This window comes from Pleuronectes platessa, chromosome 20 (genome assembly GCF_947347685.1).
Source record: "Pleuronectes platessa chromosome 20, fPlePla1.1, whole genome shotgun sequence".
In the NCBI taxonomy this organism is placed as follows: domain Eukaryota; kingdom Metazoa; phylum Chordata; class Actinopteri; order Pleuronectiformes; family Pleuronectidae; genus Pleuronectes; species Pleuronectes platessa.
In genome coordinates, this window is record NC_070645.1 from 18,611,504 (window position 1) to 18,627,677 (window position 16,174).

Consider the following 16,174-nt stretch of genomic DNA (forward strand, 5'->3'; position numbering starts at 1 on the left):
TTGACTGCAGAGAAAAGCAACTTGTTCGGTTGCTGAGCTGCGACGTTTTCAGGATCAAGAGCCGGATCGAGAAAAAGAACGATTTAACTGCCTGGACATGTTTTGTTTGTTTCCCCGACCTCCTGTGGTGCTGCAGGGGTCGTGGTGAATACTCCAGGGTTTGGTCAGAGAGGTCACGTCTGCACACACGGTGACACGAGCTCTCTGCCGCACAACAGAAGCCACAGTGTATGGCAAACAATACTGCTATATTGTTCATATTGTGTAGATAAGCTGTAAAAAGTGTGATCCTAAACAATAGAAAGCAGATTTAGCCTCTGAGCCTCTTTTAGCTTCCAGCACCGAGAGGAGAAAGAACCTGATCTTGTTTCCGTTGCATCCTCCTGGTGCTCACCGTGGGTCGAGGAGCCGTGTGCTCACTGTGACTTGTTGTGGTTCACTAGTTGTGTACTCTGAGACACATTGGCATCGCGTCAAGTCGTACACTCCCGGGGCTGAATCAACACTGATGATGTCTGTTCATGCTCTGCAGATTTGAACATGACAAGCTCTCGAGGAGTCGAAAACACCGGGATCTTGTTTGTATTCGAGTTCAGGGCCTGGATCCATCTCGCGTCCCTGTACTTTTTCTTTTTTCCTTTCTATCTGTCATATTTTGGTCACGCTTCAAGCTCTCCTGTCAGAGAACCCTCCTGCTGTAGCCCCCCCCCCCCTCTTGTGTTATTTATTTACCGATTCTGCAAGCTCTGATCTCGCTCTCCTCATATCTGGCTTTATACCTCATTCCTCCCCAGAGTCACTTGTAATCACCTTGTCGTCACTTCAGTGCAGAAGGTCTCGCTAATTAGTCCAATCATTACTATAATTACAGATCACTGAGGCATGATTGGGAAGGTCAGGCAAGGTCAGGCTGCCTCAGCCAGGCTGAAGAAGAGATTCTTCTCACCGAGCCTAGGAACAGTGCTGCAAGTTCCTGGTGGGGTTTCTGTCGCTGGTTAAATCATGTGTGTGTGTGTGTGTGTGTGTGTGTGTGTGTGTGTGTGTGTGTGTGTGTGTGTGTGTGTGTGTGTGTGTGTGTGTGTGTGTGTGTGTGTGTGTGTGTGTGTGTGTGTGTGTGTGTGTGTGTGTGTGTGTGTGTGTGTGTGTGTGTGTGTGCAGCGATATAAACTTATATATACTACTAACACTTGTGTACACGTTTAACCCTGCATGCGTGTTTTACTCTGAATTGACGTGTGCAATGACGAGGAAGCTTCAACCTGACTCTGCATTGATTGATAATTAGAACTTCTTTATATCGATTAAATATATAATCATACAAACCCTCAAGTCTCTTCTCATATCTCTCATCGGGGACTCGATACGCTCGACACTCAGCAGGTTCTAGATCCCAGATCCAACGCCTCTGAATCGCAGGAGCCTAGGAAAATGTATCCGGATGTTTTCCAGTGTTGATTTGTTTCCACACAGACCGATATGGAAATGTAGTTTGAGACCGAGAGAAGCTTTTCCAGCTCTTCCAGCTTCTCTGAGCTTCTTCTCTGTTGAGCGTTGAACCATCAGCTGAACGTTCTCCCTCCTCTTTGTTCTGAAAGGTCGAGTGAAGACAGGTCTTTCACCTGGAAATGAGTGGCGCTCTTTGATTTGACGCCTCGCCGAGCACCTGCGTCACTTCTTGTGTAACCGATAATGGAACCGAACCGCATGGACCTTTTTCTGATGAGTCATGCCCGAGCCCCTCCAGCTAGAGATCTGCTTTAGGGTTGTGTTGCTGTGCAGTTTGCATTTGTTTAAGATTCAGATACACACACACACAGACAAATAAAAGATTGTTAACTGTAAGACGCTGCGGTGGAATCCTGCCCAGCATTGTGTTATCTTCAGAGCGGAGCCATTCCCATCGAACACGTACAAAACAGTAATTGCTCAGCGTTGCGTGAGGATTTCCCGTCTTTTCTTTTATTGCACTTTAAAAAGATTGAGCATCCCATTGTTGCTTGTAAGTAGTCGCTCTCCAAAGAGCAGTTTCCCCCCCCATTCTGTCCCCGTCTTTGTGAATCCCAGTCCGTCACTTACTGTATCAACAGCAACTCTAATCAGCTGTGGGCTTCCACTCTCATAAAAAATGTATAGTTCCGGAGAGATGGCTCAGCACAGAACGAGAGAATAGCAAAGGACAAGGAGGATCCATCAGCCTCTTCATTGTGTTCCAGCCTTGAATCTCCTTTTAGTGTGTTAGACACTAAATTAGATGTTGTTCTCATAAGTGGCCTCGTTGTTGAGCTGTAAGAAAGTTGAGTTTAGAGCTTTGTGCGTTTGTCGTTCCCGAGAGTTTTTTCTGTTTTTCGTTAATCAAGTATGAAGTCACTGTCACACAAACATTAAGGAAGATTGTTGTGTTGGGTTTGATGATTAGGAAAGTTTGAGTTCCTTTGAATTAAAAGTCCTTAAAAAAACTTCTTCCAGATACTTGAACTTGAACAATTTCCATTTAAATCTATACTCTGGGAAATAGATGGTTCTTGGCCCCTTCCCTTCTATCAAAGTTGACTATTAATGTTTCCAACTAATGGTCATGACCTCAACCTGCAGTACAGGTCTACAAAGGATATCAGACGTCTAGTAACTGTAGCTTCTCTCCTCATAACTCAGTAATTATCGTTAACTCATCTTAAAGTTTCTGTTTTCAGAAACCTTCGCCTACACAGGGAACAACTTTAATGCCTCCCGAACTTTCTGGGCCTTTTAGTTTTTTCCTCTTCATCTCCGCCCGCGGTGTGTTCTCCTTTGTGGCCGTCGCAGCTCTGCAGCTAACTAACTGGTTCCTGTTTTAATGAATGTGGATAATGGGCAGTCTGGTAAATAGCCCTGATTGCTCTTATCTCCGGGGCTAATGATGTCTTGGGCTCTTTTCAATTAAGGTGGAAGCAAGGTCACTTAAAGGTTTGCTTCATAGCCCAGACATTCAGCTTCATTAAAGCCTGAGTGTGTATTCATTAACGCTCCCACCACAGGTCCCTGAAGCACATGCTCTGCTTCGCTCTTTTCATCCTCCATAAACTAATTAAGAACTTATTAATTCCACACAACAGTCGGGGCTCTGGATCCTTCCCCGCAGAGTCCCCCTCCTGGTAGTGGTTCTGGTTTATCTGTGCGCTCACCACAACAACCACAGCTGAGGTCGGAAACCTTAAGGGATGCTTTGTGTTCACAGCCACGCGGGTGGTTTTTCATTTATTCGCTGAATTGACTCATTTGTTTCACCATCATGCTTCTGTTGACAAAGAGTTTAAAAGCAGGGACATGTAACGGAGGTGCAGCACAAACTTTACTAGGAACACAATTCAAAAGAGCCTCAGTCTATTGCAGCTCGGATTTCACAAGATATTTGAAACGTCTGTTCCATAATTATTGTCTTTGAAAGATGAATTACCAAGATAAACGATAATTTAGCTAAATATGGATCCTATGCCTGTATTTACGTGTCTCTTTCCTTGTGATGATGAACGTGACTCGTTCTTCTCGGTTTGCTCCCGGCACAAAACCCATAGCTCATGGTTGTGATGCACCGAAGCGTCACTTTGGCTTCGGGTGTGAACAAGAAGCCTGAAGCTGAGTTCCTCCCGTTGTTCTCATTTCACATCTGGCGGTGACGCTTCCTCCAGCACCCTGCTCGTTCCTTTTAACTCCGTTTGACTGCAATAAGTTAATCTGTTGTCAGACAAAAGGAGAAGAAGAAAAAACGGCCTCAAGGTTTCTCATAACTCCGACTCCTTCTTCTCCCTGCTCCGTTTCCAAGTGTGCAATTCACCGACGTGTCTCGGGCTCCATTTGTATCCGTCACATTCGTTTGTGGCTGATGGCCGCCGATGCTCGGCTCATTAAGAATTCCCCCCCCCCCTCCTCCTCCTCCTCCTCCTCCTCCTCCTCCTCCTCCTCCTCCTCCTCCTCCTCATCTTCCTCCTCCTCCTGCTGCTGGTGCCGCCGCTGGCACGTCTCCTTTTGAGCCGAGAGGCTGCGACTCGGACTCACGTTCGTCCTTGACTGACACCCCCCAAACCCCCGCCCCCCCACCCCCCTTTTCCTTTCTTCTCATGAGTTTGCCATTTATACAAACTCATTATTCTCCGTCATTTTCTCCTCATTTTGTCTCGGTGAATTGTCTCCCTGATTCCCTGTGATGATAGTGGTTTTACTGTTTCTGACCATGTCTCTTCTCCTCCTCCCTCACTCTCACTCACTCTCTCTCCCTCTCTCTCTCCCCCTCTCTCTCTCTCTCTCTGTAGGAGCTGGTGGGCAGTAACCCTCCGCAGAGGAACTGGAAGGGAATAGCGATCGCCCTTCTTGTCATTCTGGTCATCTGCTCGCTGATCGTCACCTCCGTCATCCTGTTGACACCAGGTACACGGCACAGGGCCGGGCGGGGGGGGGGGCCACACCACCACCACCACCACCATGCATCTTTCTGTTTACGCAGCGATTGTTATGCACTGACATGCCCATTAGGTTTCGCAATCAATCCGGGCAGGAACAATGCAAAGAGTGATGTGTGTCTCTGTCCTGGTCGGCTGGGCTCTCGTGTGGTATTTGAAGAGTCACCCACGAGAACGTCCCAGTTAACTCGGGCACGGGGGAGCACAAGCTGACTTCAATCCTCATTGAAGTCAGCTTGTGCAACATTTCTTTCTTCATAAGGGCAGGTCTCCTCTGCCTCGTGCACTTCGACCCTGAACTCTGCACCTTTTGGATATCCCTGTTATTTTAGGTTTCATCTCAAAATGACCTTCAGGTTTTTCTGTTTGCTGAATAACATTAAACTCTATTCAGAAAGTCGTCTGTTTATATTCAGGCGCATACACGTCCTTGGTTTGGTTTTTGAACCAAATCAGTGAGCGTGAACTACAACTCACTGACAGAGACTTGTCACCGTGTCCGTGTTTCAGAGACACAGCATGTAGATGTCAGAGCTCGGTGGCAAAGCACGGGGAGAAGTTTTCAAAAGCAATTCAAGGTTGTGTTTCTCTACATCATCCTGAGAGATGTCGACCGAGCCGGAGTGTCGCCGGCGTAGACCTCGGTGCAGCAGGTGTCGAAGCAGCGAGGATCAAAACGCCTCGTCACCTCCCGGCCGCCGCCCTCTTCCTGTCCTGTGGCGTGTGTTATGATGGACTAGAGCTGTTTAATCTGCCTGTTCCCAAACACGGCCCAGCAGCGGGAGCTGGGCGTCAGGCGGCGGCCGGGCAGGTGGCGTCTGCAGCTTGAACCTCGCACTTATGTTTCCTGTGTCTTCTTTTTCCTGCCAAATCTCAACAGGAGCCAAGTCTCTGCCACAGCTCCGAGGTCTCCTGTAAAGTTCAGTGTGTTTTCCGAGGGAAGGTGGTATTTGAGAAACATCTGGGATATTTTCAAATGTTTTCTCTTTCCGCATCAAATCCATTTCAAGTTGCTGTGGATTAACTAGATGTGTTGAGCAGCTCAGATGAGCTCCAGGATGCTGCAGCTTCATAAATCACTCCTCAAGGACGCTCGGGTGTTTGTGGAGAGAGTTTATTTGACCTGTGAACATATGAAATCTGTTTTACCCTTCAGTATTTCAGTATTTCCTCTACTATGATAAATATTTGTTTATTTTTTCGATAATTCAGACTCGTTCCCTCGATGAAAGTAAATCTTAACGAATGCTTCAACATTTTTGGAACAGAAACTCGATCTCCTTCCTGTCACAAGTCAGATGAGACGACTCTTATCTCTTTCATGTCTGTAAATTAAACATGAAGACACCAGTTAGCTCAGCCAGCATGGAACTGGAAGTGAGACAGAGTCGCAGCCCTGATCCGGAGGTTTAGTGTTTTATTCATTCATTAAGGCTGATTTATGATTACTATGGAGGCTATAGGCTGCATATGAGTCAACCATATCAATAACTTAACCATAGACGGAGCAGTGCTAACTCTAAGTTCCATCGAGAAGTACGTGTGGATATTAAATACTTTTTTATCATCGTGAGGTTTCTCTTCTGGCTCCTGTCTCTGGATGAGTCTCTTCTCCCTCTTAAGATGAATTCCTTCTCGAATGATTGTGAATGAAAAATAACGAGCGACGGCAAGAAGGCCTTGATTACAGACGTAGCACAGATTTTTATATTCTCCGTTTTTTTTTTCTTCTTTTCACATAGTTGAATAAATGATGTATGATGGAAAAAAAACTCCTCTGTTGCTTCTGTGAATCAATCAGAGAAACGTTTGGTCTCTTATCCGTTGGAAATAGACGAGTTTGCAGAGCAGGAAAATGTCTCAGGGCTGCGTCTCTGTCTCGTTTTATGAATATTTCAGATAATGTAACAAAGATTAAGCTCGATTTTAAAACATAAACACACACACACACACACAACGTGGCTCTTTGCTCTGCATTTCAGGAAAATAACTCAAGGGCTTAATTACATACAAATTAGTGCAAGGGTTTTTAAAATGCTACATCCAGCAGTCAATCACAACAACTCATTTTACTCTCATTACACTGTGAGGACAAATATTTTGGCTACTCTCCATCCCCCCCCCCCCCCCCCCCCCCCCCCCCCCCCCCCGAGCAGCAGCAGACTGCAGCAGTGCGGCTCGGCTGAGGAGATATGAGATGGCGAGTTGCTTCCACTCGGTTAGGAGGGTTTGTTGATGGATGCTCCTCCACCAGACGGGCCGGCCACTTGCTAACTGCTCCTGACAACCACTTTGTTCTCCAGGAAAGAAAAAAACAAAAATAACAACGTGCACACACGCAGACTCACACGCAGACTCACACTCACACCACACGTCGACTTCTTCCTCCTCTGACAGGCTGCGTCTGCTGTAACTGATGGCTGCATGTTCCTAAGAGCCCGATCTGCTCAGTACATCAGAACAACTAGGTCAGATGTTCGGTATCAGCAGCCGTGTGCTCGTCAGACGGAGAGATGTCAGAGTGACTGACAGTGAGGAGCTTGAACTGTGGCAGGACAGAACGCTGGGGTCATTTGCTGCAGGTGAAAACAAGCAAGTCAGTTTATTGCCTGAAAGCAGGATTCCACTTCTTTAGAGGCGTTCTCTCAATCGTTGATTATCATTATTTATAATTTTATAATCATATTGAGGTTATGACATTGATTGTAGATCATATTTTCATCCCTGAATCGATGGTTCTAACATTATAACGATAACTCACAATCAGCATAGACGTGTGACTTCAGAGCCGTAGAGAGCTGAACAGGAAACACTTTTTTAAACATGTAGAACTTCCTCTTTCCAGTAACTCTTACCAATCACCACCTATTATAAATGCAGAGTTTATCCCCTGTAAACCTCCACATCTGACGGAGGCTGCTCTGTTACGTCTCCCCCCCCCCCCCTGCAGCCGATTCACAGTCTGGTGACTCCGATAATCACACTGAAGCTCCAGCCAAGCACCGAGCAGATGCCTTCAAAGGTGTTTTTGTCCCCGGTGATGAAATCGGAGAGGAAGTGAGGATCAGTCGATGTCTGTCCATCTGTTAGGCACAATATGATGCAAACACACAACCACACACACACACACACACACACACACACACACACACACACACACACACACACCTGACGCAAGTGATTGTTCCGTTCTTGTTATTTTAAAAACACTTTAATTCGGGGATGCAATTTATTTTGATTTCTTTGATTTTTGACACATAAACAAAGTCTTCTCTTCTCTGATGCATGTGACAGAGATCTGCTCTGTTATCGACTCTGACAGGACGACGTGACAGCTGCAATATTATCCCCGTCACTCAAAGGAGATTTCACACGTCTGGTTTTTTAATGAAAAAAGACAATTCTAATAAGAGCGTCTTGTTTTTAATTCCAACCGCAGACAGTTCTATTTTCCATTTCAGCCAAAACCGAGACTTTAAACTGTGACTAACTCTAATCAAACATTACTCTCATGCTGAAACGATTTCATCTGTTAGTCCGGTGCTTCCCGAGCTTAACTACACATTTAAACATGGCTGCCCTTCTGGAAAGTCTGGTAAAACAAACCTCCCTCTCCAAACGACTCAGTGGAGCACAAACCTCCACCAAGGCCCATCAGGAGCCTTACATCAGTCAGGCTGCAACAAATATCACTATCAGTCCTTTAAATCTACCAGATACCTGAATTACTTCCTGGGAAAACCATCAGAATTTTGAAATAATCACACAGATAAAGAGAAATCTGGATCCGCACCAGTCTTGTAATGGTTCTTTCTTGAGCTGTACCACATCCGTCCACCAGGGGTTCTGTGGAAGTTCATTCAGTTGTGTTTGCATAACTTACAATCAAAGAGACAAATGAACCAACAAACAAACAGATGATAACATCAGCTCCTCGGTGGAGCTAATAAACTCTTCTGTCAGAGAGATGAGATCTGTGATGTGACATGAACTGGAAAACGAGAACCAAATGAATGAGTGGGATGATTTAAAAGATAATTATGATGGTCTCTCAATATTTTTCTTTAATTAAATACCAACATTCACACATTCCAGCTTCTAAAAATATGAGATTTTAATGCTTTTCTGTGCAGAATGAAGTAAAGAAATCGGCCCCTGTTTATGTGTCTGTCCAATCAGTGCTGAGGATGATTGTTGTCACATTAAAGTGATGAATTCCACAGTGTGTTCTGAGATCAGTCAGACAGAGCGAGCTGACAGTCAGACTAAACAAGACATTCACAAACACTCAGGGAACGTGCTCTGGGAACTGCATGTCAGACATATTCATTAATAAGTTCTATTAAAATGTTTTCTTTTGAATCTGGTCGGATCTCGTTCTCCGTGATCCGTCGTTAATATTTGAGAAACTCTAGATGAGGTTGTTGAATCGTGAATTTTGTCATTTGGTGTCGATTCTCTCGTGTGGGATCTCAAAATGATTCATTAATCAGTGTGTGGTGCGACGAGTGGAAGATGTGTTGTGTTACTCCGTGTTACCAGACTCTCTCTGAGAAACTCCTCTTCCTCTTCCTCTTCCTCCTCCTCTTCTCTTTTAAAGACGGTTTCTCCGACAGCTGCTTCACCAGGATAAGAAATGAGAGGGTTTGATTACGGTAGAGATTCTTCTTGGAGCTGCAGCAGAGGAAAGATGCAGAAAAGAAGCTGTTGAATCCTGGTTTGATAATTTGTTGTGAGTGTTTTTAGATAAAGATTGTTCAGCTGTTCTTCTTTGACCGCTGCTACATTGACAGATCTGCAAAGCTTAAAGTTAGTGTGTTGTGTTTTGACACGATTTACTACAATCACATCTACTTGACATCACTACTGCTTTAATTATCTGTCTTTCAGATTTAATTAAGCTTCCACAGCAACAGCCATTGGTCAGAGGCAATTAGTTGTGAACTGGCTCATTTAAAAACACCATGAGGCCGAGTAGATTTCAATTGTCAAAGGTTAAAGGTCACAGTGACCTCATTTGAATCTGGATTAAAACATGTATGTAGACTGAAACCTTCCTTTTCTTACTGTGACTGACCTGTTTCCATCTTTGACATTATTCAGAGGCACAGTGTATTGTTAGGCGTCAACCTTACACTGTGCCCTATAGAAATACAAATAAATTGAATTGAACTACATAACCAGGTAATCACACCACAAGCTCTCTATAGCTATTATAGAAGTCAGGCTGAAAGTATCTGAAAACCTTTTTTCCTGAGTCTGAGAACCTAAAGTGCTGCATGATTTTTAAATAAATATGTCGGCCGTGTAGTGCGTGGAAAATCATCGGCTGCTAAAACATGTAAAACGGGCTGTGATTGCTCGGCAGCACCCAGCGGGTCATGCAGCCTTATGGATCCTCAGACTCGTCTAAAAGCTTTTTCATTCTTCAGGGTCTCAATAGACGGTGTCAGTTCCACATAATGGCCGGCCCGCTGATAGCTCGGGCTTCACAGCGCTGCACAGAAAAAAGTTTTAAAGAAAACACTTAGTCCTGGCTTTTCTTTTGTTGAATGCCATTATTTGAGTAGAGCGTGTTCTCTCTCTCTCTCTCTCGCTCTCGCTCTCGCTCTCGCTCTCGTCCATTTTTCGTAAGTTGCTTTAAAACTTTGAAACACGTATGTTCTTCCTATGACTCATTTGTCATTCTATCCCTAAAAGAATTCAATTTGCTTTCTGACCGAGACCTAGAGATCATTTTATGTACAGACATCGAAACACGTCTTCAGACCATTTGTTACTTCGGCCTTTTCTCACTCCTGTACAGTCGGGCCATGTGTTTACAGATGAAGGTAATAACCTCTCTCAGTTGGACTTCACACTCTCACCCTCGTGTTTGAAAGGTTGAAGAGGGGGTGAAGGATGTTATCGGTGTTTTGAGGACTGAGACGTAAAATCAACACAAAGAACAGATTTCTGGTTCACGTCTGACTCTTCACACCCAAACAAACACTTAAAGAGAAGCAGCTCCTTTCACCGCACTTCATACCGGACTCTGCCATCTGGGTTTATTCACAGGGGCGGACTCACGTGCACTCACATGCACTCACATGCACACACACACACACATGCATATGCATCTGGACAGGCTACTAAAAGCAGCTCAGATGAAGTATGTGCTCAGGTAGTTCAGGAAGCTGCTGTATCTTTGTATTGTAAATAGTATTTATGACATAAACAGGATAGAAAGAGTCACTTTTGGAAAATGTTGGATTGGAAACTCTACGACCATTATTTATTTGGGTATAAAACAACTTTCTTTCTTTTGTTTTCGATAATTTATTTTCTGTACAGGCCTCAGGGAGGTTTAATCTTTCATTCTAAGTCCTAAGATGGTTTTCATTGTTTATACGGACCATGAAAACCCCCAATAAAAGGAAGAATTAATGAATACAATCCTGTGTTTATATAACCTTTGAATAATTTACCTACAGGATGCATACATCCTAGTTTAAACAGCAGCGTTCATGTCTAACACCAGAGGAGTGGGAGTTCTAAACAGACTAATAAACACATGTGTGTTGTCATCAGGGCCGGGGCTGGTTCTTTCTGCCTCTGAACATGGCTCGTAGCTGTTATGAATACATGTATTTTTATTTTCTACAGTTTGTTTGAAAATGGAATTTAATAACCTTGGTTACCACGGAATTATTCCTCCCATTCAAACATCACGCAGCGGCGCCTGTTGCGTTCTTTTCCTTTTCACAGCTCTGTTTTTTATTTGTATTCTTCTCTTGTGTGTGTGTGTGTGTGTGTGTGTGTCTATAGGTGTGTACTCAAAACACAGAATATGCTTTCATACTACTGCAGGTGAAGAGAATGTTTTCTCACACACAGAATGACAGCTGGACGGGATAAGCAGAGGGATTAAACATCACACATAAAAAAAAACAATCCAAAATATCACAGGTCTGATCCCCGTGGACACCAGCGTGGGGGGGGGGGGGGGGGGGGGGGGGGGGGTCCTGTGTCAGAGACAGGAACCGTCAAAGTCACAGTTAAATCAACGCAAAGATGTGAATTCAAATTGAGTTTGCCCGTCATGTATATTGCATCTTTGCTTTCTATCGTCCTCGGAGGTGAAATGAGTCACAGAGCAGGAGCAGGAGCTGATGTGATGAGCATTGATGGATGAAATTAAGCTGAAATGAATTGCAGGATGCGTCTGCTGTAAATATGCACGATGATCAGAAGATGCAGGAGTTATAATCAGAGGCCTCGGGAGGTTATTCTGCTTCTGCTCGATTTTTCATCTCTTTTTTATTATTTCTGCCTCAGCTCTTTATTCTGTGAAAGGTGAACAGTCGCAGACCTGCAGGAGAAACTTGTTAAGATGCGGCTGCAGATCAAAAGGTGTTGAGAGAACATTATGTATTCTCTCAGTTTTATCTTGACACCTTGTTTTTTTCTTTATGGCTCAGACTTAAATATTTTTTTCTAACTTTATAGATGTTCTTGCGATCCACAGAAGTTGAGACGACATTAAACTATAGCAGGAGAAAAGAAGAGGAAGGATTTCTGCATTCTTCACCTCCAACAATATAACAATATATAACATTATATAACAATAACCTAAATGATATTCCAGCAGCAACGGTATTAAGTTGAAAGGGAGTAGTTTATTAATATTCTTCATTCAAGGGTAAATACTTATTTCTACAGACTTTATTCCAAAAAGTTAGCGAATACGATCAATGAATTGACAACATGCAGATGACAGCCATCTACAAACAAACTTATAAACTATGATTTCATTTAAATTGCATAAAACTTTCTTTCTGAGTTTGTGTAGTCGCTGCACACGGAGTTGCTGAGTTCTCTGTTTGTTCCTTTGCAGGTGAGGACGACCGTCTGGCTCTGAAGGGCAAGGTGACGGTGGGAGACCTGTTCAGGAAAGACTTCAAGGTTCACGACCCCAGCGCCAAATGGATCAGCAGTAAGTCATAATCCTGTTGAACATTAGAAATGGTGCCAGGCTGTTTTAAAGGTTCCTACAGGAGCTGTATTTTAGTTTTCTCAGTTGTGGGGAAAGCAAGAAAAGGGACTCTGCAGATATTTGACAAATACTTGTAATGTACTCTGATGAAAAAGTACTTCATAGCTAAGGATTTCAGAGCTTGGATGAGATGAAGTTGTTTAAATGCACTAAAAGGGATTTAACAGGAAACTCTCCAGCATCACACTGATCCGATTGGACAGTTAATGTCCTCGTTTGTACCTCTGGACCAATCAGAGTCAGGAGGAAGGAGAACGCAGGTAACTCTGAGGAGGGTTTGACATCAGCTGTGTTTAAAATACAAAGGAGCAGATGTAACACAAACAAAGCACACAACAAAAAAAGCAGTGACAACACTAAGCTACAGAGTCGGTGTGTTCCAGCGCCTCAGGAAACAGGAGCTGAGCTGTGTGAGGAATACAGAGCGACCCAACACAAATAATACACAACCAGGGACTCCAGAGTTCAGCTTCTAGAGGCTCTGGATTTCAGTTATTACACTTGGAAAAAGTGTTTCTTCTAATTTCATATTTCTGCCTCTTGCTTCATAATAAATGGCAAATAATGTGTGTAAATATGCATCACGCTGCAAAGCCGGGAATAAACAAAAAAATAATTATAAGACAAATTTTGACGTGATTTTTGAGTTTTGCAACACATTTCAGAGACGAATTGATTTTTATGATCGTTTGTTTTACAAGGGGATGCAGGGAGAGATGTGAATGACACATAACAACAGTCGAAAGAAAATCGGGTATTCAGCTTTTGTAAACTTTGCTCCCAAGTCAGAGAAGATAGTTCAATAAACGTCTTTAAAAGAAAACCTCAAACATTTTGCTTTACAAACAAAACTGAGACTCTGGGAGCTTTTGCCGACACAACGTGAGTCGAACGTGAGTCGAGTGTGAGTCGAGTGTGAGCCGAGTGTGAGCAGGTAAATCCTGAGCTTCAGTTTTCCCTCTCAGACGATTCCCTCACACAGTTTGAGGTGGAATTCACCAACATTTTCTAAAGTCCCTCAGCGTTTCAGCAGCTTAATTCAACCTGAAGCAAACCAAACATTTACTGAAACAATCAGAGTTGTTTGTTCTTCACTTTCTTCTTTGTTTGTTTTGCACCATCTGTCTCCCGTGTTGTGTGTTTGTGTGTTTGTGTGTCCTTGCTGTGAGACACTCCTCCCTGCGATGTAATCCATATGCTTCAATAGTCGCCCAATTACCTGTGACCACAACCCTCGTTTCTCTTTGATCAACGACTGTGTGTGGCTGCTGCCGCTTCACTATTCTTACAAATCATCACCATCAATTTCAAATTGCTTTTTTTTTTTAAAACTGCGAGGCTGCGACAGCGTAAACAGCGGCAGCTCCACGGGGGGGGGGGGCCCATGAGAGAGAATTCTACTAAAGGTAAATAAAACAACAACAACAACAGCGACTGGATCCCGAGCTCACACGTCTGAGCTGCAGTGAGGAGAACGATCACGGCTCCGAGATGTGAGGAAGACGTGCAGCTGAAGGATTAATGAGGTGGATTTGGTTTCCTCTCTCGTGCCTGACGAAGCTGTCTCCTCCAATCACGGGGCATCTAAGATGGCTCCTGGAAGCGGCGCAGCTGTTAAACCTCCAACTCAAACCCTGGAAATTGCAGAAACCCTTCCCCTCTGTTATTGCTTCTAATCAGAAAAGCTGAAAACCTGCATTTATTCCATTAGCGAGTGGAAGATGAGGCTCCTCTGGATCCCGGATGTCGAGCCGAGCATCCGTCCGGCTGATTCCAGTGTTTGTGTTGGCTGCAGGTTCCCACGTGTGCTGGAGGATGAGGCGTCTCTTGTGTGGCGGATGTGTTGCCGTGTCCAACTGTGACCCACAAAAAGTTGTAAACAAATCGATCGCGCTTGAACGAGCGTCGGCAAATATCTGGAAACAGTGTGAGCGCTGTACACATCTGGAAGAAAACATCTGTTCTCCACTTGTAATGAGAAGCGTGTTTCCTCGCAGAACAACTAGCGGTTGAATGATGTGAAATCGTGTTAATGAGGTAAAACTAATTGTGCTTGTTTTCCTGCTCAACAATCCCTGAACCTGAGAGTGTGAAATCTAAATGCACGAAGAAAAGAAGACGCTTTGTAGGAATCCATAGAGCCGCTAACAAGACTCATCATTAACAAGCCGGCCGCTCTTTCATCTCCTCCTAGTGTATCTTTAGACTTTGCTGACGAGGAAGAGCAGGAGGAAGAGCAGGAGGAGGAGGAGGAGGAAGGAGAGAGTTGATTATATCATCTTCGTTAGTTTCTCATTTGACTCGACCCACGGCTCCACCTGCCCGCATGCTTTCAGGACTGTCCGCAGGTTTTTTCAATAATGGCTTCTCTGATCGGGGGGCGGTAATTGAATTTCTTTTTTTTCCAAACCTAATGGAGCCCAGTTTGATGTTTTCCCTTCCCAAGGTTCTCTCCACCTATCAATCAGTTCCCTGGACTGAATATAACCTCTCAAATCCTTGATGGTCATACATTAGGTTATTTTTTACCAAGAAAAATGTTTCCTCCTCATGTCGAAACAGAATTAACTTCAATTTATTCTGCACTTATCACGATGGGGCTTTTTATTTGTATCGGGATTTAAAGGAATTTATTGGTTTAGTGCAACTTGGGACTTTTGTCCATCGATCAATATAAAGAGTTTCCAAACCGTGGGTCAGGGACCCCTGGGTGTCCATGAGATGCCAGTGGGGGAAGGTTGGTGATGTCCAGAAATCAAATAACATTTGAATAGCATACAATTACTTATAATTGTTATTAAAAGTTACCAATGTCTTTCAAATGGAGCTTCCAAAAAACAAGCATTCTTTGTAAATTAGCAGAATAATGGATTTCTCAATCAGACAGAGGAAAAACAATCTTTCCTGATCTAATAAATATCACACATTATACATATTGTTAATATCTGAAACAAGTTGTGTTTTCACTGTATCAACTTTATCCTCAGGATCAGTTTACTGATCATGTTCTGACTCCATCACCTTAACTCTCCCTGGTTATGGAATTGCACCGTCAGCAGACGCCACTGAAATCTCACCCACGCCCGTTGTAACCCCTTGTCCGCTCCATCGGAATCAAACTGCCGCAGCGTCGACATGGTTCTCCCTCCACCACCAAGGTGAAGCTCTCCCAGTGGGCCTCGGTGCAGGTGCTCCCAGCAGCTGCTGGCGATGGTAATGGCCACATTCCTCTGGTCCACCGCTCCTCGCTGCCTCTCGTCCTGCTGATGTTTGTTAAATCCGGCGAGCGGGGGGGCGATTGGAGAAGTGCTCGACCGTCTGATCCGAGTGGAGCGGGTTCAACCTGTCGGCGCGGGCAGGTCCCAGAGTTCCCTTCGTTTCCTAATGATGCACAAGCTCTCATCTGTGATGCTGCTGTGGAGCGAGTCACTCAGGAGAAGACGAGTCAATCCTCTCGCTCCCTGATTGACTTTTCATGTCTCCTCTCCAGAGACACAACATGAGTAATGATGTGACTTTTATTTTACCAATGACACAAATCAAATTAGTCCATTTACACACCGTTAAGTATCCAGTGTTCACTTTGTGTCACAGACAATCAGCCGGTGACATCACACGAGGAGGCAGGTGGAAAGATCCTCGTCTGCAGGCCCCCCCCCCCCCCCCTGTTTTTGTCTTTTACAGCATCACTAGGACACGTGATTTA

General features: G+C 44.3%; 1 protein-coding gene across 1 annotated transcript in view; it reads left to right on the forward strand.

Moving 5' to 3' along the window:
• Positions 1–16,174, forward strand: part of LOC128425891 (dipeptidyl aminopeptidase-like protein 6) — a 92,545-nt gene that overhangs the window by 41,911 nt on the left and 34,460 nt on the right. The window contains exons 2-3 of the mRNA XM_053412729.1: positions 4,287–4,401; positions 12,310–12,408. Coding sequence (XP_053268704.1) covers positions 4,287–4,401; positions 12,310–12,408 — 214 coding nt within the window. The remainder of the gene's footprint in view (positions 1–4,286; positions 4,402–12,309; positions 12,409–16,174) is intronic.